This window comes from Dromiciops gliroides, chromosome 4 (assembly GCF_019393635.1).
Source record: "Dromiciops gliroides isolate mDroGli1 chromosome 4, mDroGli1.pri, whole genome shotgun sequence".
Classification (NCBI taxonomy): domain Eukaryota; kingdom Metazoa; phylum Chordata; class Mammalia; order Microbiotheria; family Microbiotheriidae; genus Dromiciops; species Dromiciops gliroides.
Window position 1 is genome coordinate 486,472,555 of NC_057864.1, and position 24,302 is coordinate 486,496,856.

Genomic DNA, 24,302 nt, shown 5'->3' on the forward strand with positions numbered 1-24,302 from the left:
GGACTTGCCCACGGTCACCCAATGGCAATGCCAGCAGTAGCTATTTTTGAATACCTGAAAATGGGCAAAGCAGTTTTTTTTTCTATTATCTTATTCATTGTTCACAGAGTCTGTGAAGTCAGTGCTACGACTGTTACCATTTTTACACATCAACAAACTGAGTCCCAGAGAGGCAGTTTTGTCATCATCCCCAGAAAAAGGAAAATGGTACAAGCTCCCTTATTTCCTGGGATGAAGATGAACAAGTAGAAGGCAACTGGATTATATATTTAGAGCTGCTGGTAGAGATTTCAGAAGCTGTGGATGTAGGTTCTTATAGTCAAAGGACCTGTGTTCAAATCTTGCCTCTGGCACTTACTACCTATGTGACCTTGGACAAGGAACCTCTCCTCCCTTGGTCTGTTTTCTTTTTTTATTTTGTTTTGTGCTTTATCCACTGAGCCACCTAGCTGCCCCCTTAGCTTTCTTATCTGTAAAGTGAGGGGTTGGGCAATATAGCTTCAAAAGCCCCTTCTAGCTCTCAATCTGAGACAATGATCTGGGTTCAAATCCAGCTCTACCTCTTCCTACCTGTGTGAACTTGACCAAGTAACTTCCCATTACCCTGAGCCTCAATTTCATGACAGGACTGGGCTAAATGGCCTTCCAGCCCTAGGTGTGTGGTCCCATGTTGGCCAGAGCCTTTGGAGAACTCAAGAAGACCCAAAGATAACTTTAACTGTCCACCCTTTAATACTCCAGGGTTTGCAAAGGGCTTCCTTCACATCTCATCTGCTTCCCATAACTGCCCTGGGGGGTGAGGGCTATTTTTAGCCCCATCTTGAAGATGAGGAAACTGAGGTTCTGAGACACATGCCCAGGGGCCCAGGGGCATTGATTTTTAGTTGTAATGGACTTTGGATGCCATGGATCCAACCCCTCATTTTCCAAAAAGGAATGAGGTACACAGAGTATTTAAGTGACTTGCTCAGGGTCACACCCCAATAGGTATCTCAGACAGGATTTGAACACATGTCTTCCTGAGTCTAAAGCAGCCCAGTGACCTCTCCACTTCCTCATGGTGCCTCTAAGACACAATAGTGCTGTAATGACTTGCTGCACTGCTTCCTGTTGGCCCCAGAAACCTGGAAGGCAAGAGAGTTGAGTGACCTACTCTACTTGCTGGTCTCCAAGCTCAATCTCCAACCTCCATACCTTTGTACAGGCTGATCTCCCATACCTGGAAGGCACTCCTTCCTCACTTTTGCTTCTTAGAATCCCTGTCTCTGCCCTTACCTCAGCTCACCTCCTACAGAAAGCTTTCTCTGACCTTCCCTCTCAGTTCTTTGTGACCTCCCTTTGGGGTGTTCCCTTATCCGTGGACTTGGTGTGTCCCATCTATACCACCACCCTCCCCCCAGTAGAATGGAAAATCTTTGAGGGCAAGGGATGTTTCACACTCGCCTCTCTAATCCCACCACCTAGCACCATACCTGGCATGGACTTGTGAACCCCAGGAGGTGCAGAGAGAAGGGGAAGGAATGCGAATGCCCCAGTGTCTGAGGACACAGGCTGAGAAACCAGGCTTCTTCAACAGTGATTCATCACACAAGCACATGCACACACACACACACACATACATACACACATGCACACATGTGTGTCCTGGGCTTAACAAGTGAGGGCTCAGTCCAGGACCCAGCCCTTAGCACTGAGCCAGGCACATAAATGGCGGCCACAGGGACTGGACCTGCGACCTCATCAGGATAGGGAACTCTAATATGAGGAAACTCCCTCCACCAGTTCAGGGGGATACCCTTTGTGCAGTTTAACATCTTTTGGGGGGCAGGGCAGTGAGAGTTAAGTGACTTGCCCAGGGTCACACAGCTAGTAAGTGTCAAGTGTCTGAGACCAGATTTGAACTCAGGTCCTGCTGAATCCAGGGCCGGTGCTTTATCCACTGCCACCTAGCTGCCCGAGCAGTTTAGCATCTTAATCACCTGAGGGCCCCTTCTTCACCTCTGATCCTCTAGATTTGGGAAAAGAATGTTGAGTTGGAAGGAGATCTGGGTTCAAACACATCCCTCCACCTACCCCATGCCAGACTCATGCCAGGTCTCTATCCATGAGGCCACCCTGCCTCTCAGATGCTTAATAAATGCCCCCTGAAAGGCTCCTGTCATCACCCCAAGGAAGAAGAGGGTGGGTCTCCTGGGACTTCAAGCATGCTTTAGGCTTTCGGATTTTTATAAAAAAAAATCCAGGAACTTTTTAGTGAGGGTAGCCAGGTGGCATATAGGATAAAGTTCCAGCTGGAGTCAGGAAGACTCTTCCTGGGGCAACTAGGTGGTACAGTGGATAGAGCACCGGCCCTGGAGTCAGGGGGACCTGAGTTCAAATCTGGCCTCAGACACTTAACACTTACTAGCTGTGTGACCCTGGGCAAGTCACTTAACCCCAATTGCCTCACTAAAAAATCAAAACAACAACAAAAAATGACTGTTGCTCCCATTTCAATGAAGCTTACGAAGCCCCCTCCCCACAGAGGTCTCTCTGGAAGGCAGGTACTCTGCTTGTTTTACAGATAAGGAGACTGAGGCTGAGAACATAAAAGTGACTTGAGCAGGGTTCAAACCCAGGTTTCCTCACTTCTTGTGCAGCCCTATTTCCCCTAGGCTCGGCTGCCCCACCTCCCCCACACACACACCTCCCAGCCCCACAAGGAGCTAGAAGTGAAACCAGCCCTTTGGACAGATTGGTCCGGGGACTTTAAAGTTGACCACAGCTTTTGTCTGACTTTGAAGCTTGGAGGGGGTGGGAGGGAAGTCTTTTCCCTCTGGTGGCAAAAGGGCTGTGAGTGGGAGTTGGGGAGTGGGAAAGGTGGGCCCGGTGACCGGGCCTCAGTCTCTGCCGGCCCCTGTGGAGTGGGTGGCGGGCCTGTGCCTAGGGCGAGGCACTGAGCTTGGAGCATCTTTTCCTGACTTTCTCTGGGCCCGGGTCTGTTCTCAGGCATCCGAAGGGGTCCCTGTCAGGTTCTTCCCCAGCCTGGAGCAGCTCATTGAGTTCTATAAGAAGGAGAACATGGGCCTGGTGACCCACCTGCAGTATCCTGTACCACTGGAAGAGGAAGAGGCCGGAGATGAGCTGGAGGAGGAAACAGGTCAGAGAAAGGGGGGAGGTGCCCGAAGGGGGCTCTCTGTGGCTGCACATAGGACAATGCCCAGGGGAGCCCTGAACCCCAGAATCTCCTGGCCAGATGGGGCCTCAAAAGCCAGCCCCTTTATTTGCCACTTGAAGAAACTGAGGCTCAGGTTAGCTAAGTGACCCAAGATCAGAGATCCGGAAGGGGCCTCAGAGGCAACCTAGTCCAATTCCCTCATTGTACAGAGAAGGAAACTGAGGCACAGGGAAGTTGAATGTCTTATACAAAGCCACACAGTGACAAAGGTGGATTTGAACCCACGTCTTCTGCCCCCAAAGACATCCACAGATCAGTGCTGTTCAAGCCCCAATTTGCCTCTTAATACCTTGCACCTGGAGCTCCCGGTTCTATGTGCTCTGGGGCCAGACAGGGTAAGTCTAACACACACACCCCCCCTTGCATCCAATGGCCCCTCAGATACTAGAAGCCCATCATCACATTATCATCATCATCTCTTCTCCAGATTAACCTTCCCATTTCCTCCAACCAACCCATGGAGGGCAGGAACTGGGGCCAAGGTGGTCAGAGGTCTGAACTTGGAGTCAGGTCCCATCTAAGATGCTTAACTCTCCAGGTGACCCTCCGGGGGCTGCAGGCCTCAGTGTCCTTAGCTATAAAATGGGCTTGGCCTCAGTGATCTCTAATGCCCCTTCAGCTCCAAGTCCGGGGTGCTAACCTGCTGCAGCCATCCTGGTGCCCAATACTCTCCACCCTGTCAATGTCCTTCCTATATTGTGGTACCCAGAACTAAAAAAAGTCTGATCACAGTAGGATGCAGTGGGGCTATCATCTTCTTCTCTGAAGTGCCACCTCTCTTAACAGAGAGTTAGCTCAGTAGTTAGTGCACGAGGCCCAGAATCAGGAAGATGAGTTCAAATCCAGCCTTAGATACTTACTAGCTGTGTGACCCTGGGCAAGTCACTTAACCCTCATTGCCCCCCCCCAAAAAAGAATAGCATAAGAGACTTTTTCAAATGCTTTTCTAAAGTCTAGGTAATTTATCTCGACATCATATCCCATTTACCTTCCAGTCTCTTTTCTCTTTTGAGCATCAGAGCATTTACCTACCTTGGATTCTCCATGAGTGTTCAGAGTTTGCCAGCCGTGGCCCAGCAGCCACATCTACCTTTTCTTCTCTTAGCTGAGGGTGTGGATGCTCTGGGCCTGCTGATGTTCCCCCAGGCCCCACTATCTCACAATACACAGAGTGGCAGGAAAAAATCCAGCCCCCTCCCCCTTACCTCCCTTTCCTCTTCAAAGTTTTCTCTAGGGATGAATCCCATTATTATTATTTTTTAAATTTTATTTTAGACTTTTATTTTCCAAATTACATGCAAAAGCAAATTTTGACATCAATTTTTTAAAAAAAACTTTGTGTTCCAACTTCTCTTCCTTCCTCCACTCCCATCCCCACCCCAAGAACTCAAATAATTCAATATAAATTATATACGAGTAGTTGTGAGTCCCATTATTTCTGATCGGAGCTTTCCTCTGGCGTTGGAGATGCACGGTTAGAACTGAAAAGGGACTTTAGAGTTCATTTAGTTCAAGCCCTTGTTTTACAGGGAAGGGAAGTGAGGTGTAGAGAGACTGCCTGGCTGTCCCAAGATGGCCCAGCCAGGACTCCATGAGGACCTCCTGACCCCTGGGTGGCCTGCCTCTTCTACCATCAGCTCGTCGGCCCTCTTTGGAGGGCTCTAAGAGCGTGGCGGCCTCCCCTCCCGCCGGGTGGTCTCTGAGTCATTCTAAACAGCCAGCAGTTGTCCTTTCTGGCCACAACATCTAGCTCATGTGCTGATGGTGGCCTGCCTAGACACACACCCCATGATGCTTTCCAACAAGGCCAGAAAAGCAACCTCACCTTGTGGCCGGCATCTCCACTCTGAGAAGTCTGCCCGAGTTACCTGGATGAGCTATTGCTAAGGGCTCGACGTCCGAGGCTTCTGCCTACCCAGGCAGAACTCGTGTCACGTTCTATTCTGAGCCCCTCCATCATTTTATCCCTCAAGCTTGGTGAGGCAGGGTACTCCTTGGAACCCTAGCCCAGAAAAGGCAAAATCACCCCCCTCCGTTAGAGAACCATCAAGCCAGAGACCCTTGAGAAGCCAGTTTGGGCCCACAGGCCTAGGTAACTGGCTTTCCTTCAGACAAGCTCCGTGGGGTCTCTCTGGGGTGTCTGGGATCTGGCTGGGGAAGGGAAGTTCTGTTTTCATGAGCTGGTGAGTGGTGGTAGTTTCCACACATTCATGCTTCGGGTAGGATGGAAACTGTCCAGAGAGATGTGAGTTAATTCCCCTTTCTCAGTTTGAGTCATGGGCTTCCTCTCAGTGGGGGGAGAGCACCCCATTCTAATGTCCTGGTCGGGGGTGGCACATTCTTCTTCGAGGGCTACCAGCAAGGCCTCTGGGCACCACCGAAGGGCAAAGGGAGAAGAGAAGAATAGAAAATGGGGAAGAGGGGAGGGACAGTGCAGCCCGCACTGATCCAGGGCCCGTTGGATGCCAGGCCCTGAGGGCACAGGGACCTCCCGTGGGGGAGGCTGGAGGAGGCTGAGAGGCAGCGCAGGATGTGGGTGTTCAGTCTTCAGCCTTGGCTAAAACAACCTTCTTTCCGACTTCTTCCCTGGACCAGAATTCTTCATCTCCCCACCGGAGCTGCCACCCAGGAACCTTCCCCTGGTGTCAGGATCAAGCGAGGTCAAGGAAGTTGCTCTCCCAGCCGATAATTCCCGAGTCACGGAGTACAGCCCGTTATCGCTGTCTGAGACGCTGCTTCAGCGTCTGCAGGGCATGGACACCAGTGGGTGAGTTCCCAGTCCTGTAGGGGTGGGGAGGTGTGGTGGTTGTTCTCAGAAAACCCGCCTCGGCAAGCCTAGAGGGAGTAGGTATTGGGGTACAGTGCATCTGCACTAAGGGGAGTGTCCTCACCATCTCTCTTCCCTTGATGCTCTGCGGAACTTAAGCCAGCAATCATTCATTCATTCATTCACATATGTGATCAGTCAGCAGACGATCACTTATTCACTTGAGGAATGTTTGCTCACCACCTGCGATGAGAAAGGCATTGTGGGAAGGGCTGTGAAGGATGTGGAAAAGGGCGTGTGAAGGGTCTCTGCCCTCTTAGCTGTCTGGGCCTAGGGGCAGGGTGAGATGAGGAGCTGGCTGGCTAAGGCTTCTCCTGTGATGGGTCCCAGTGCTGGGGCAGGGCTCGGTTTCAGGGATGGGGCTCATTCACTGTACCAGAGGAACAGATGCAAAAGGCATTGAAGTGTGAGAAGCCACACCTTGGCACCCCCCACCCCGTGATCCACCGGTGTGCTGGGGGGAGCACAAAGAGGCCAGCTAGGCCTGACTCAGAGTCTGAGACAGATGTCAGCAAGAAATAGATGTCCAATAGTAGTCATAACTGTAATAATAACTCACAGCAATGCAGGATTTTAAGGCCTGCAAAGTGCTTTCCTCCCAACAACCCTGTGAGATAGGTTTGGTGTTACTTGGGAAAGATTGTTGACTTCAGAGATGGTCCCCGGGGTTCAAATCCTGCCCCTGACACTTCCTACCTGTGTGACCTTGGGCAAGTCACTGAACCTGCATAGGCCTCATGTGTAAAATGAGGGGGGGTTGGGCAAGATGGCCTCCGAGGTCCTGTCCAGTTATAGACCTAAGATCCCACATGATGGAGGCTGAATTCACCAGGACAAGAACAGAGATGGCAGCGTCCAGGGTCAAAGACTTCGGCTGCTCGAGCACCAAGGCCCCTTGGAACTGGTCTGTGATGCCCACCCCATACATCTCCTCCCCCTCAATGGAGCTGCAGCTTCTATAAAAGATACCTGTGGGCACGTAGTGGGGCCCGCTGACCCAAGACAACCGCATGGGATGTCACCAGACAGTATTAATGTGCTGAGGCCAGAGAACTGCAGGAATAAGCGTCCCAAGTTCAGAGGGGGCGGAGATCGCGCTATGACAAACAGCATCAGCCCCATGAGCCGTCACCATTTGTGGGGCTGAAGCCATGGGATTGTAGATTCTGAAATGGAAGGGACCTCAGGGACCCGTGAGTTTTACAGATGAGGAAACCGAGGCACGGAGATAAGTGACATGTCCCGGGTCACACGGCTAGGCAGTGTCTTCCTGACTCCAAACCCAGGGCCCATCTACAATCCCATGCTGCAGTTCAATGGAAGCAGACAAACCACAGTGTGTGGCTATAAACCCTGGCTTCTGAATTAATGACAAAGTCAGTGACAAGCTCCCAGCCTCCGTGAAACCACGTCAGGGACCCCGAAAGAGGCTCTTTCTGTTTTGTCTTATCTTCTCTGCATCTGCTCAGAAGATTTTTACTTCATGGAATAAAAATACCCATTTTATGGAAATGAAACTTCATGTCAGGAATCATCCCATCCATCAAGCATCCTTCCTCAGGCTTTATGGTACTTGGTGACACTGGCTGCAGGGACCCAGGGAGAGGGTGGCAGCTGATCTGCGGGAAACCCTCCTAGTCTTTCCCTGACCAAGGACAGCCAGCGGCACAAGGTAGAGGCCTTGAGTGGGATCCCAATTGTTACCATGAAGGATGGGGCTGGGGAACGATCCACCATGCCAGAGGTGAAGTCTCTCTCCTTGTCACCACGTCTCGCACAAAGAAGCCACTGGATCCCAGGGGCTTCTGCTGTCTCAGTGGCCTCAAGGTGGGGAGCTGTCCACCACAGGATGTATCTGTCAGTTGGTACACAACTGAGTGTCCAGAAGACACTTTGCAGTTGGCGGCGGGACCCCGTGGTTATACCAATGCCCCCTTCCTGTTGTCAGAGGTCACTGGACCATGATGGGTCAGCGATCTCTGGACCCTGGCCCTCTTTCCTCCTTTACATTCCCTGTTGGAGTGACAGGGGGCCATTTGCAGAATCACAAACTCCTGGGTCTCCTTTCCTATGTGTTGTAAGTAGTCACCACCACCAACTACACGCTCCCCTCCTGTGCTTGCCGGTCCACTGTTCTCCAACCATCCAGGCAGCACAGTGTTGGAGTCAGGAAAACCCGAGTTCAGATCCTGCCTCAGATACTCACTAGATGTGTGACCCTGGACAAGTCACTTAACCTCCTTCAGCCTCAGTTTCCTCATCTGAAAAAGTGGGGACCATTATGGCATCTACCTCCCCCAAAGAGGACTATCAATGATTCAGTGATCGCCTCTGAATTACTTTTCCCTCTCTGTACAGATATGAAATTGTTCTCCCATCGTTTCACAATAACACAGTTAATGCATGATAACCAGACCAAAAGCCCACTGACACATCATCTGGCCAATGACCTATTTAAATGAGTCCACAAGCATACGTTAAGGTCCCTACTATGTGCCAGGCACTGTGCTACATTGTGGGGATACACAGAAAGGCTTGGTGTTACAGATCCGAGAGGCAGAACTCTGGTGACCACAAGCTTGGGCAGGACCAACAGTTTGTATCAGAGCAATGCTTTTCTGTTGCCCAAACTCATCGAAGTAGATTCATCTGGGGAGATGGGGGAGCGTAGGGCTTGTCCAACAAGAGTAATGGAGACCAGAGAACTGACGTCAGAGTCTGATGCAGAGTGATGAGAAGTGCTCTCAAAGCCAATAGCCTGAGTTTGTCCACCAGGTTCTGTGGTCTTTGGGGAATGTTTGGACGCAGGTAGCAACCCCTTCCCAGTGCCCTCTCCCCCAGTCTGTGCTTCTACTAACCCCCTGGGCTGGTAATGCACCTCAGACAGGCAGAGATGCTGCTATGCTCCCCTTGTGCAGCTCCTTCCCGTCCCTGTGCTTTCAGCTGAATTGCCTTCCCCAGCTGTTGAGATAATTAAGTCAAGAGCATTTATTCAGTGCTTACCGTGTGCCAGGCAAAGTGCCAAGTTCTGGGGTTGCAAAGAAAGTCAAAAATCACCATTTCATCTTCTTTGACCTCCCATTTGTCACAAGTTCTCTCTCCCAGGCCAGTCTCCCAGAGACCATTCCAAGGGCTAAAGGCAGAGGAGGCATCCATGTGTCAGTGAACCAGTCATTCCTCTGCACATATAGCTAGCCAGCCAGCCAGCTGGTCATGTTTCTCTTGCCTGGCTATGCAAATGAATGACTATATTGTTTGTATTCAAGGCTGGGAGCAGTGTTGGACCCATGGGTTAATCCTTGCTTTTCTTTTCTCCTAGGCTCCCTGAAGAGCACCTGAAAGCCATCCAAGATTACCTGAGCACTCAGATTGTCACAGATGCTGAATTTGTAAAGACCGGCTCCAGCAATCTCCCCCACCTCAAGAAGCTGATCATGGCCCTCTGCAAAGAGCTCTACAGGTAGGCCCAGAAAGGGGGTGATGGAAATGCTGCTCATCCTTCCATCAGTGAGGGACAATCTCTCGTAATCCAATCCCATACTGCTGTAACCACACTGGCACTGCCATCACTGTGGCTGGCACTGCCATCACTGTGGCTGGCACTGCCATCACTGTGGCTACCATTACTATTATCACAAACACAGCAAGAACTACTCATCCTACTGCCATTACTGCTGCTATTGGGATCAGATACAGAGCTGGAAGGACCTCAGAGCTCATTCTTCCTACCAGCCCCATCTCCATTGTATAGTAACCATTGTTACTACCGTCGTTATGCCTGCTGCTATCATGACAATGATCAAGGCATGTTCTTGAAGAAGTTACTAGGAGGAGCATTACCATAGTTGTCATCCCTGTTACTGTCATTACTACTTTTATCACTACCACTGCTAACACTACTACAATCACCGCTGCAACTATTTATACCATGACTATTATTACTACTACTACTCCTCTTACTTCCGTCACCACTCCCATTCCCACCATAACTATTGCTATAGTTACCACCCTCAGTACTGTTGTCAATGCCATTGCTACTCCCCAGCCCTTCATTATCACAAATATTACTACTGTATCACAACTACTATTATGACTACCACTTTTATCTCTGTCATGACTATCATGAACAGTCATTACTAGTACCTATTTTTTTTTATTTGTTTTTTTGGCAGGGCAGTGGGGGTTAAGTGACTTGCCCAGGGTCACACAGCTAGTAAGTAGCAAGTGTCTGAGGCCGGATTTGAACTCGGGTCTTCCTGAATCCAGGGCTGGTGTTTTATTCACTGAGCCACCTAGCTGCCCCACTAGTACCTATTACTATCGTCACCATTAATATCAATAGAATATCACTAGTAACCAGTTAGATTTAGGAGGTACAGTCCAAAATATTTATATTATTTTTAAAAATATGTTTTATTGATGCATCACAGTCATCTGGAGGTGGAACTCTCATGACAGAGCCACAACTGAGCAAAAAATGTGATACTATGACCACATCTGATAGATAATAGATATAACACTCTGTTCTGGTCATCTTCCCACCCCCACCTATCTGTCATAAATAGAGAATGTTTCCTTGTGTTTTCTTTGGCATCTTTATTGATTTTTTTTCAGTTGTTCAGCATTCAAATTCCTTTTGTGATCTCTTCATTTACATGGTAGTTTTTTAACACAGTGTTCTTTGAGTGTTGTTAATTTTACTCTCCATTCACACAAAGCTTTTCTGAATTCCTCACATTTGCCATTTCTTGTTAAGCAACAATAGTACATCCAGTAGCACACCAAAGGTTTTTTCAGCTATTGTCCAGTTAATGCTCATCCATATTTTAGTGTGTAATAGACCTTTCTTTCTTTGATGGCTTTGGAGTATATGCCCAGTGGTGGGTCAAAGGGTGTGGATGGGCTAAGCACTTTTCATGGATAATTCAAAATCAAATAAAAATCCAGAACAGCTGAGTCAATTCACTGCTTTCCCTCAGCTATGTAGTCGAGTGTTATCCATTTACCTCTTTCACCACAACTCCTTCAATATTGATGTTTTGTGGTCTTTGCTGATCTACACGGTTTGGGGTGAAATCTCAGAATGGTTTTAGTTTGCATTTCTCTTATTGTTGGGGATAAGGATTGGTTTTCATGTGATCATTTATAGTTTGCCATTCTTTGGAAAGCTTTTAATATATTTGACTATTTCTCTTGGGGATACATGTGTACACGCATGCTTATCTGGGATAAGATTAGGCCTTTAGTCACAGACCCTTGGTTCAAGTCTCACTCTGTTACACACTGTTTCAACGACCTTTGGCAAGTCACCTCACTTCCTGGGCTTCAGTTTCTTAATGGGTAAAAGGAGAGTTGGCTAAGTTATCTCCAAGGCCCCTCCAGCTTTGGGCCTTATTGAATCACACGGGCCCACAACCACAGCTCTAGAAGTACCAAAGGGTTAGAAACAACTAGCTTGGGAGTTAGGAAACCCTGGTGGTTAGTTTGTCTTATCTCTGCCACATCCCAGCTGGGTGATGCTGAGTGAGTCACTCACCCTCTCTGGGCCTCAGTTTCCTGGCTATAAAATGAGAGTCATCATATTTTTCATGAGGGTCATAAGCATGTAATCAAGTGAGGTAATAGACAGGAAAGTGTTTTCACACTTTTCATTTACGTCTGAGATCCCTTATGTCCCCTCCTTCTCACCAGTGAAATGATGGGGTTAGATCAGAGGTGGTCTAAGTTCCTGCCAGCTCTGAGCCGGCTATGCTAATGCGGCTGTGAATATTTTAGTACATGCTCTCCTCTCCTCCCCCTCCCCCACCCCCAGTATATGCCCAGGGAGGGGGGCGGGGCTCACTGGGTCAAAGGGTATGGATGGCTTAGATGCTTGTTATGGATAATTCAAACTCTGCAGTGAGTCTTTATGGTTGGCATCATTTCCCCCCAATGGGCTTCCCCCACCCTTTGACCTTTGCCAGAGTTATCTTTGACCTCATTCCTGGAGTTGAGGCGCCCATTGGTTTTACTTTGAACCTGTGTCAAATAGTGTCCACCTGGTCTAAGAATCTCCAGCATTTTCTCTGACTGCCCCCCATGCTTGGAATGTCCCCCTCTTTATCTCTGCCAACTTCCCTCCCTGGCTTCCTTTAAGTCCCAGGTAAAATCCTGCCTTCTACGGGAAGCCTTCCCCACCCCACCCCCTCTTCATTCTGATGCCTTCCCTTTTTAAATGACTTCCTATTCATCCCCTGTAGGACTTGTTTGTACATATTTGTTGGCTACTTGTCTTTCCCCATCAGATTGTGAGCAACTTGAAGGCAGGGACTGTCTTTTTCCTCTTTTTGTGTCCCAGTACTTAGTGCAGTGCCTAGCACATAGTAGGTATTTCATAAATGTTTGTTGACTGACTAAGTGTTTTACAACTGTGAAATATTCACCTTAGAGTGTCTCAAAAATCTAAGTGTGGTTTTAAGCTTTAATAGCTTACCAACCTGCATGGGTAAGCTCTTTCAATTTTCAGTTAATGGTGATTTGGTCATGAATCTGGAGCTGGGGTAGACTGCCAAGACCATCTAAGCCAACCTCCTCCTGGGATAGATGAGGCAACCAATTGGCCAAAGTAACAGAGCCAGTGAGTGGCAGACCTGGCTTTCACCCCCAGGGCCTCTCACTCTAAACCACCCCTCTTGCCCCAATACCATTTAGGTTCCCCACTCCAAACTACCTTGAATCTGAGTTGTTTTCTTAGTGACCAAGCCTTTCCTTTCCCTAGACAGGGAGAACTGAAATCAGGGCCTGCCATAGCTAATTTCATTTATTACCAGAGTCATCATTAGCAAGTTGGTGTCTGGAGTAGCAGTCTATCTAAGGCTCACTACACTGAATGTCGGAGCTCAAGCTTGTAGTTTGGGACATGAAAGTAACACAAAAAATAATTGAGGCAAATTCACTTGGGCAAGAAAGAAAATACAGTAACTGACCCCTATAGTTCAGCTCCTTGGGCTAGAGCTCTGTTTGTTCCACCCTAGTTATGGCTTTCTTTAATGCTTGTTTCTCTCAGTAACACAATCGGGGCAGAAGGTCCAAATAGGATGATAACCTAAGGATCAGCTGTAGAACATAAAGATTTTCCTGCATAGAAAAATTCAATCCTCACCCACCCCCAGGATGGATTTCACACCAAGTCCTCAATTCAGTGACCATACATATGCTCACAAGGGGAAGGAGCTTGACGGATGGAGCCTCCCTATCCTCCTAAAACAGTATGGATCACCATGGGCAAGTGGTGATGTGGCAGCTCCAGTTCAATTGGGCAGACATGAGGAAGCATGTACAGTGTCAAGTACTATGCCAGGTTCTGGGGATACAAAGACAGATGCAAAAGGCCTTCCCTGCCCTCAAGGGGCTCAGCCTCTGCCGAGGAGAAGCACAGATGGGCTGGTGTGAGGATGAGGTTAGACTCATGTCGGAGGCAGGGCTCCACTCTCTCATGTGTCACGCGCCCCTTTGGCGTGAGTCAGATGGAGCCTACAGATTCCTTCTCAGGATAATGTTAGTAAGTGAGGCAGGTGGGTTATACAGTGGGTAGCACCCTGGGGCTGGAGTGAGGAAGACCCGAGTTCAAATTTAGCCTCAGATGATTACTAAGGGGAAAGGAAGGGGATTAGAGTAAGCATTTATATAGCACCCACTATGTTCTAGGCACTTTAAAACTGTCGTCTCATCTGAGACTCGCTATAACCCTGCACTTCATCTGCTGTGTGATTTCTGGGCAAGTCACTTAAACTCTGTCTGCCTCAGTTTCCTCACCTATAAAACAATGATAATAGCAGCATCTATCTCCTGTGGGTTGTTGTTAAGATCAAATGACATAATATTTGTAAAGTGCTTTGCAAACCTTAAAGTGCTATATAAATATATCATTATGTGGAAAATAAAATGCCTAGAATTACAAAGGAAACTAATTATACTAAAATCCAGTTATCAAAATGTTTTTTTCTAAAAGTTCACGAACCTCAGGTTAGGAACCCCTGACCTAGGGGAATCAGAAAAGACTTCTATAGGAGTTAATACCTGAGCTGAGCCTTGGAGGAAACTAGATTTCAAGAGATGAGTCAGTCAGTCAACAATTTATTAAGCACCTACTATGTGCCAAGTAATGTGCTGAGCATTGGAGGTGTGAAGAAAAACAAAAGACAGTTCCTGCCCTTAAGGAGTTCACAGTCTGTTGGGGGAAAGATAAACCACAGAAAGAAACTGAAAAGTGTGTGTGTGGGGGGGAGGGCACAGGCACTAAGATCAGCTATATGTCAGGAGCTCGGGAAGGATTGGGTTTTCTCTCATCATGCTCCTCTCCCCAGTTAAATGTTTGCTCTCCTTTCCCAGTCAGCCAGAGTGCTTGTGGGAAAAGCAAGTAGGGCAGGAAGCTGAAGGAGGACCAAGGGGAGTAATGGGCATTAATCCTGGCAAGGTTGGTTGGAGCCAGATTGTGAAGGGGGATAACTGCCAAGTGGAGGAGTTTGTATTTTATCCTAGAGGTACTAGGGACCCATGGGGGCTCTTGAGCAGGGGAGGGGATACATCCAACCTGTGCTCCAGGAAGATGACGAGAGCCATTGGCTAGGAGGAGTGTAGGGGAGGAGGAGGAGGCAATAAGCATTTATTGAGCATCTTCCCTGTACCAGGCTCTGCCCTAGGGGCTTTACTAACATTATCATTTTTACTGGGCTTGGTACTTTTCCATTTGGGGGCTCAGTTTTCCTAAACACAACCCCTGTCGCTTGAAGGGATTCGGATGTACTCTTAGATATGAGAAAGCATTTCCCTGCTTCGCGTTTCCCTTTAAGAAAGGCCATCCTGGTGTGGCCTCAGTGCAGTTTGACAGAAGAAGACTGTGGTATGTGCTGGCTTGTGCGTCAGAGTGGATGAATTTTAATGCCTTCCATGCGCATTCCCCCAAAGGCCATGGCATAGTGGCCACTTAGCCAAATGTTCCCATTGCTTCTGGCCCCACACTGGCGGATGGAGACATTGGGATCCCCTAATGGGCTCATCGACTCGAGGGGTTCTGGTCTGATCAAACAGATTCCTTGTCTCAGGGCAGTCCTCTCCCTAGTTCTCTTGTTTACCCACTGGATCAGCCCTTTCCCTGGAAATGCTGGGTTCCACTGAAATAGAAAACCTGCGTGTTTCACCCACTACCTCCAGGTCTCCAGATCTCTAAAGGCTGATGTCCAGTGCTGCTTCCTGCCTTCCCATTAGATCATAGAGCGGGAAGGGACCTTAGAGGGCCTCAGGTCCAACGCCTCTTAATTTAACAGATGAGGAAACTGAGGTACAGAGGAAGAGAAATTACTTGCTCAGGGTCACACAGGTAGTAAACGTCTGAGGTAGGCATTGAACTCAGGTCTTCCTCTTTGCAAGTTCAGTGCCCTGTTTACTGCATACCAGGCTGCTTGTTGAGGCCTGGATCACAACCAAGACAGTTCAGTCTTTTTCTCTGTTACAAGAACCACTTCAGGAGCAGAAGATGTTGTGGACCAATCAGCCCTTTAAAAACTTAGAATTGAAGAGAAAAATGGATCCTCTTTTCCCTACAAGGTGAAAAAGAGAAGGTTTTAACTGATTTAACCATTCATTCAAGACATCAGATTATAAACAGTGCCTACGGTCGGCAAGCACTGCTAATGAGGAGAATAAGAATGCAGCGTTATTACCTGTGTGGCCTTGGGTAAGTTGTTTCCCCTTTCTAGGACTCAGTTTCCTCACTTGTAAAATGAGGGGATTGTGCCCTCTGGCCTCCAGGGTTCATTCTGGTCCTATGATCTTATAACGCAGAGTACAGGAAAGATATCCAAGCCTGGAGTCAGGAGACCTGGGCCCAAGTGCTGCCACTGGCTGCCTGAATGACCTTTGGTAAATGGAAGAATCACGGGATCTCAGCATTGGAAGGGATCTCATTGAGCCCAACTTGTCCTGGAACAGCACTGTGTCCCCAAGAAGTCGCCAACCTCCCAGTGCCTCGGGATCCTCATTTATAAAACGGGGATGGAGAATCGATCCTGCAATCCCTGTGTTACAGGCTTGTGGTGGGATGGTTCTTTGGAAATCTTAAGGCACCAAATCAGTGTGAATTGCTGTCTCCTTCCTCTTCCTCCCCTTTCCTTGCTCCTCTTCTTCTTCTTTCCTTCCTCCTCTTCCTCCCCTTTCCTTCCTCTTTTTCCCCTTCCTCCTCCTCCTCTTCCTCCTCGCCACCTCTTGAGGGCAAAGACTATTTATATTTATCTTGGCACACAGCAGGTGCTTAATGAGTGCTGGGAGGTCAGTTTGTTGATACTATCCTCTCCTGAATATGCTGCTTCATAATTTCCGAGTGATCCCATGGTGCTCGTCTTTTTTTGGTCCTTGCAATAAGGTCACCCAGTGTCTTAGCTGGGATTCACAGCCAATGCTCTTGTCCCCCAAATCCAGAGCACACAGAGTCAGTCAGCCTTTAGGGTCACAGCTTTAAAGCAGGAATAACCATCTCGCCCATGCACTCATTTTACAGCTGTGGAAACTGAGGCCCAGAGAGGGGAAGTGCATCATGGATATAGAGCTGGAAGGGACCTTGGGGATGATCCACTCCAAACCCTTCATTTTACTCATGAGGAAACTTTCAAATGGATTGGTCAACTGAATTTGGAAATAGGCTAGATTAAAATGAAGGGCTAAGGCTAGACTACCCCCAACCTTGGGCTGACTATTCAAAAACTTCATATCAAAAAAAAAAACAACCCTGCATATCTTCGTTCAAACCAGGGGATCGCCCCTCATTGAAGGAAAGGGTTTCCTAGCTAAACAAATGGTCTCTCTCCTTAACAGGACTCAGGAATGTTTCCTTAACAAGAATCTTTACCCCAGACCAAATGTTTATGATCTGAAAAAGAATTTAGAAGGTTTATTCTTATCTTGCCTCATCTAAAGGTTTATAGCCCTGACCAGGACCAAGGAGAGTTGACTTTATCTTATCAAGAAGGACTTTGGAATGAAAGGATTGAGTCTCTAAGATATGGTTACAAATAATCATTTCTCACATTTCAGATGAGGAAACTGAAGCAAACAGAGGTTAAGTAACTTTCCCTGGGTCACACAGCTAGTAAGTATCTGAGACTAGATTTGAACCCGGATCTTCCTGATTCAAAGCCAAGTGCTCTGTCCATTGTACCACTTAGCTGCCACAGGGGGAGGGTGTATGGATTTGTGGATAGAAGGAAGCATAATGACAACACAGAATGTCATACCAACTCTGTTGGAGCCAGCCATGTGATCTTTTACAAGATACTAGACATCTCTGGTATCCCATTTTCCTATCTGTCAACTCCTGCTGCTGTCTCACTTCCTCAGCATACCATGAAGATGAATGAGCCATAAAATGCTTTGATCTTCTTTGAAAAATGATGCTAAACTTCTTGAAAATATTATCCTGAGTGGCAAGTGCACATCTTGGAAACAGTTATTATTACTAATAATAATGACAGATGCACTTACTGGAAACTTCCCCACATGTCTGCAACCAAATGAGAAAATCCACTATTATAGGAAATTAATAGTATAAATATTCTAGCTTCAATTGCAAATGTTTTTGGAAATGTGAGTTGGAACCTTTATTGAACAACTAGACAGAATGTTGGAGTAAATTCCTTAGGGGGAACAGTTGTGAGCATTTAGAAACAAAGCAGTGATCACTAGGACCCATCGTGGCTTTGTCAGCAATAGGTTCGGAGAGCCTGACCTCATTTCCTTTTCTGATAGATTATAAGTCTGGGTGACCCAATGAATGCCTCCAGAATAGATAGCACACCTGGATTTCTGTAATAACCTGTGACAAACTCTTGTACTCTCTTGACGAGGGCAAGATGCAAGCTAGATGATAGCAAAGTTGGGGAGACTTGAACCTGGTTAACATACTGGACCCGGAGAACAAGGGAGCCAAAAGGGAGGTCTGTTCTACAGACATTCCCACTATAGTCTGAAATAAAATGTTTTACCAGTGACCCAAATGAATACATATTGGGCTTAGCAAATCTTTGGATTATATATGAACCTAGGAAGAATAGTTCCTATGTTGGATAACAAAATTGGGAGCCAACTAGATCTTGACAGGCTAGGAAAATGGTCCAAGTCTAATACAATGAAATGAGGATAAATGTAAAGCATTGTACTTGGGCTCAAAAAATCAATTGCCCAGGTATGGGATAGACTACAGTTTAAGTTTAAAAAAAAAGATGCGGAGGTTTTAAAAGACTGCAAATTCAATATGAGCCAACAGTATGACACAGCTGCTAAAAAAAGACAACAACATAATAATGTTAATAGTAATGATAAGTAGCATTTCTATGGTGCTTTAGCATTTGCTAGGCATTTTACTCTGGGTAGTAGGCACTATTATCATTATTCCCTACAGATGAGGAAACTAAGGCAAACAGTGGTGAAGTGACTTGCCTAGGGTCATACAGTTAGTAAATGTTTGGATGGATTTGAACTTGGGTCTTCCTGACTCCAAGTCCCCTGTGCCACCTAACTAAATGAACAGAAACAGTGCATGGAACTATCTCGCACAGGACGCATATTTCTTGCATCTACTCTAGCACCCTGGGTATTCAGGCCTTCATCAGCCCTTGCTAGGGTTTGGGGTTTTTTTGGGGGGAGGGGGCAATGAGGATTAAGTGATTTGCCCAGGGTCACACAACTAATAAGTGTCAAGTGTCTGAGGCTGGATTTGAACTCAGGTCTTCCTGAATCCAGGGCCCGTGCTTTATCTACTGCACCACCTAGCTGCCCCCTACCCCACCCCTTGCTAGGTTTTTGCCAGGAGCCTCCTACCTTGGGCTTCTGCCTCGGGTGTCTCTTCTCCTCAAGCTGACTTCTTCATGACTACCAAAGGGATATTCCAAAGGCAGAGGGTCTAACTGCTTCCCTTTCTTGCTCAAAAAGTTCCAGTGGATCCCTGTGGTCCCGACAAAAAAAGTCTATTATTGGCATTGACAGCTCTTCACAGTCTGATTGCAGTGTATCTTCCTAGGCTGATTTCACATGATTTATCCTCATGAATGCTAAGCTTCCAGACAAAGTGGCCCACTTGTTCTCCATATCTGGCATTCCACCTTCTAGTGACCCTGGGCAAGTCATGTAACCTGTCTGTCTCAGTTTCCTCAATTGTCATATGGGGGTAATAACAGCACCCCCTCCCAGGGTAGTGGTGAGAACCAAATGAGATATTTGTGAAGCATTTGGCACAGAGACTGGCACATAGTAGGTGTTTCCTCCCTCCCTCCTCCAGGTCTCTGCACAGGTCACCATTGTTCTGAGAGAGCTCTGCCTCATAGAATTCCCCAGCTTCCTTAGAGGCCATTTGTGTGCCAGCTCCCATGTGCTGCCTTTCCTGATCCTTCCCTCAACATTACATTGATTCTATGCTCTTCTTGTTGTTCATCCTTCATGCTCCAGGAGGACCAGTGGCATCGAGAAGGTGACGTCTGGACTTGCTCATGAACAGGCTTTAAGTGAGGCAGAGCCACAGAAAGCATAAGTCTCCTTTGTGTACATGTTGTTCTCTCCCCATAGAATATCAGCTTCCTGCAGGCAGGGGCTGTTTTGGTTTGTCTGTGGCACAATCCCTGGCACCTGATGGTTAATGAATCGAGTTAGGGATGCTATGGCCCTCCCATACTCTGTCTGGGCCAGGTCACCCCTAGACTCTTGGGTTCTGTCACATTCTGACAGACTGGAACAGGTCTTACTGTTGAGCTCCCAAGGGGCGCCTGAAGGATATGATTCACCAATCAGCTGGAAGAAACAAAGAGGAAGCCAAGAAACTTTGCCAGGCTAAGACATGAGAGCTGTCCTCAAGTAACTGCAGGGCTGTCACCCAGAAGAGGAATTAGCTGTGTTCTGTTGAGGCCCAGAGGGCAGAACAGGGAGTGCTGACTGAACACTGCAAAAAGCAGCAGATTTCAGCTGGGGCGGGGGCAGCAGGAGGAAAGCTTGCTAACGATTAGAGCTAACAAGTGGAACGAACTGTCAACTGGTCAGGGGCCCATAGTGTCCAGCATGTGCCAGGCAGTGGTTAGGGATGCCCACCCCAGACCAAGAGAGCACCTGCCATGCAGGCAGCCTATATAAAAGCATGCATGCCGCTGAGAGAAGGGAAGAAGTCTGGGGAGCAGCAAGGAAGCTAGTTCTGCAGGAACATGACTAGTGTGTGATCAGTCTGGAAAGGGAGGATGGAACCCACTTGTGAAGGACTTGAAAAGCCAAATAGCAGAGGCTGTATTTTATCCTAGAAGCCATGGGAAGCCCCTGAACCTTCATAAACAAGAAGTCGTTTCCTCCTAGGAAAGGAAAAAAACCCTTCCCTGGCTGGGTTGTTGCCTTGGAAAGTCACGAGTTACCCATGGCTGGATTTCTTGGAGTGGAGGCTTTGTGGCCACTTCTCGGGGATGTAGGAGAGGAGGCGTTGCCCAGAAATGGGGGTAACCTTTGAGGTTCCTTTCACTTCACTGATGGCTAAAACAGGCTGGATTCTTGGGCCTCTGGGCAAGGGTCAGGGGCCCTAGCACACTCTCTGGGGGTCTGAAAAGCAGCAGTCCCATCTCAGGACTGAGCGTCAAGCTGGGATCAGCCAATGCTTCTCAGCTTGGCAGTGCCCGCTTCCCTAGCAGCATAAAGCCTGAGGCAGGAAAGACATTTATCATGCTAAAATCTATAAGTAGGATGGATGATGGCAGGGATGGTAGAGAGGGCTTGCTCAGCTTTACACGCCAACCTTGCCGGGGGATGACGTCTGAGGGCTCTGATAGCCAATCACTGATCCCTCCCCCCACCCCCACAGAGTTGTTGCCAAGTCTCCATCCACTGCTCAAAAACCGAGAGTTCTTGTTGGGCGGAATGTAAAGTAACCACTGCTTTCTTAACCTTCAGGCCTCCTTCAAGATTGAAAAGAGGAAATCAGGGAGAATTCTGTCAATTTCCCAGAATTCTTTAAATGCTGAATTGAGGCCTAATATTAATTAGAAACAGGGGTGTAACTAGGGTATGGCAATGAGGCTTTGCCTAGGGTGCTGAAATTTAGAAGCTACTGGTATTGACGGTGCTTGTGTTCCTTTAACAGAAAGGTACTACTGAGCCTGGTACCTAAATAACAAAAATAATTAGTTAAAATAGGAAGCAATAAAATGGGAGGCTTTTCTTCTTCCCTCAGCAGCAGTACCCCAGATTAGCTCTTCTTCAATCTACTTTCTTCCTCAGTGACAGGCTCCCCAACACCAGTGTCCTAGGGCTCTACAGGGCTGCAGAGTTGGACTGTTGCCCTGACTGTCTTCTTCAATAGGACAGGGCCCAAAGACTTTCCTTTCCTCTGGGTTGCTCCCCAGCTCCTCAAAAGAATTGATCTTGAAAACTTGATTTGAGACTCGCCTGCGGCTTGCCCTCAGGCATGTTTTCCGATCCTCACCCTGAGAGCCAAGATTGTTTGCGCAGCTCTGATCGGAGGGGCAGCAGGCCACAGGGAGAAGAGCCTGTGCTGATAGTCGAGAGGCCTGAAGACCAGTCCTGAACGTGCCACTGACTAGCTGGCTGACACTGAGCAAATCACTTAAACCTGTCTGGGCAACTGTTTGCTCATTTGTAAAATGAGTCACTTAGACCAGATGCTCTCAGGCTAAGTCCCTTCCAGTGCTGACACTTGGTGCCAATGTCCGTCACCTCTTAGAATTTACTGGATCTGGGGTGCTGTGGGTAGAGCATCAGCTGTGGAGCCAGGAGGACCTGAGTTCAAATCCAGCCTCAGTCACTTATTAGCTATGTGACCCTGGACAAATCACTTCACCCCGATTGCCAGGGACTCAAGGGGGGAGGGGGAGGGGGGGAAGGCGAGAGGAAGAGCATTTAGCGGATCTGGTCAGTTTTGCTAAACTGCTCTTTTGCCACCCTCTTGTGATGCATTCACTTGAGCATCATAGAATCCTAAGCTTCATTCAAGACTTTGCTCCTATACTGCCTCCTATAGGAAACCTTCCCTGATCTCCCTAGTCACAAGTGTTGTTTCCTTCCCCAAACTATCTTGCACTTCTTTATCTGTTTACAAATTGTATTCCCAGTAGACGGTAAACTTCTTGAGGGCAGGATCGCACACACATGTGTGTATGTGAGTGTGTGTGCATGTGTGTGTGTGTGTGTGTGTGTGTGAGTGTGTACATGCGCATGGTTCTTATATTTTTAGAACCTGGCCTTTCCCAGGTAAGCAATCCAGTCCTCAGGTTCCTTAGCTATAAAATGGGTACGCTGGATTAGATCGCCTGAGAATGCCTCTTCGGCATCTGGTCCCCGATTCTAAAGGAATCGAACCAGTTGGACATGTCCAAAGATGCCCAGCTCCAGATCTCAGATCAATCAAGCCACTAATGAGTCCGTGCACTGGGACTACAAAGACAAAAAGGAGACAATCCTGCCCTCGGTGGTCTCCATTCGATTGGGAGATGGAAAGAGTCTCTGGTGCCACAATGAAATGATTGTTGAATGAAATGGAGTTGGATTATTGAACCGAAGCTCTGCCTCCAGTGTGGGCTTCTCTCTGGGCCTCAGTTTACTTATTTACAAAATGAAGGACTCGGACCAGGTCCCCCGAGACTCTTTTCAGCTCTTGATCCTGTGGTCCCGTGGTAATAACGGTTTCCATAGCATGACAAGACCAATAGCAGTGGGGTGGAGTGGATGCAGTGGGGGAAGGGTGTTCTGGAAGGGATGGGGCTGGGGGGGAGCTGCTGAAACCTGAGAGCCCGCTCTGCCCTAGAGGGATGCCCACGTGTGTCCACACTCCTGTTGGTACTCCTGGCTTGGCTCCCCAGACTAGCCATTCCCCTTCACAGTGTTTCCTTCCCTACAGTGAAGTCGCCAGGACCCTCCCATCCCTAGAGTCCATGCAGAGGTTATTTGACCAGCAGCTGTCGCCCGGTATCCGGCCACGGCCTCAGGTAGGTTGCCTTACCCCTGAAAGGATGAGAATGAGGAGGGGGAAAACTATATGGGCTAAATGAACACATCAGCATGCCAGAAAGACAGTAGACATCTCCTTGGATGCCCCAAGAGAGAGACTGAGCTGAGACCCAGGAGATGCGTGTTGGAGTTCTTGCTATCTCCTGATGCCTTTCACGTGACCTTGGGAAAGTCACTTCCTCTCAGAGATGGAATGAGTAAGAGAGGCCTGGAGCTTTGCCCATGCACTGATGAGGAGGAAGAAGGGGGAGCCGGGCCTGCTCCAAGCGCCACCTCCTGCAAAGTGCCCCATATGACCTTTATTCTCAGCTTGTCCCCACCCCTAACCAGGGTCACAGACCCTGGGTCTAGAGCTGAAGGGGGCCTCAGACCATCTCGTCCAGCCCCTGCCCACTTTACAGATGATGAAGTGGAGACCAGAGAGGTCGAATGACTTATCGCTATAAGAGCATAAACCTGGAGCTGGTTTGTTGTTGTTCAGTCACGTCCAGTTAGTTCTCCGTGGCTCCTTTTGGGGTTTTCTTGGCAAAGATCCTGGAGGGCTTTGCCATTTCCTTCTCCAGTTCATTTCACAGAGGAAGAACTGAGACAAGCAGGGTTAAGTGACTCGCTCAGGGTCACACAGCTAGGAAGTGTCTGAGGCCGTATTTGAACTGGGGTCTTCCTGATTCCAGGCCCGGCGCTTGGTCCGCTGTGCCACCAGATGCCCTGGAGCTGGAAGGGGCCTCATAGACCTTCCAGTCCACCCCCTCCCCAGTTTACAGCCAAGAAACTAAGGCCCACGGAGGTTAAGTACTCGCAGATTGTGGTGATCAGAAGTGAGATTTGAGCTTGCCCAGAACCACCCTTTCTGCGTTGGCTTCCCAACTGCTTGAGGACAAAGGCTGTCTGGCTTTCTTGTCCTTCTGTCCCCAGAACTGAGCACGGTGCCCAACCTACACCAAGGGTTTGTAAATGCTCTGTCCCCCACCCATTCATTTGCCTGTTCAGATGGGGACGCTTACCCCTCGGGGCTTCCAGGAGGCCTCGTGCAGGTGACCCCTGAGCTGAGCTTTGAAAGGAGTTAAGGAGGGGCAGCTAGATGGTGTAGTGGATAAAGAACTGGCCCCGGATTCAGGAGGACCTGAGTTCAAATCTGGCCTCAGACACTTGACACTTACTAGCTGTGTGACCCTGGGCAAGTCACTTGACCCTCATTGCCCTGAAAAAAAAAAAATAGAAAGGAGTTAAGGAGTCCCA

The 24,302-nt window shown here is 48.3% G+C and overlaps 1 protein-coding gene across 2 annotated transcripts in view; it reads left to right on the forward strand.

Annotated features, from left to right (window-relative positions):
* The window catches only part of INPP5D (inositol polyphosphate-5-phosphatase D), a 133,700-nt gene that overhangs the window by 45,032 nt on the left and 64,366 nt on the right, over positions 1–24,302 (forward strand). For both annotated transcript variants that reach the window (XM_043964523.1, XM_043964522.1), the window contains exons 3-6: positions 2,989–3,139; positions 5,813–5,984; positions 9,364–9,504; positions 22,954–23,041. In XM_043964523.1, coding sequence (XP_043820458.1) covers positions 2,989–3,139; positions 5,813–5,984; positions 9,364–9,504; positions 22,954–23,041 — 552 coding nt within the window. The remainder of the gene's footprint in view (positions 1–2,988; positions 3,140–5,812; positions 5,985–9,363; positions 9,505–22,953; positions 23,042–24,302) is intronic.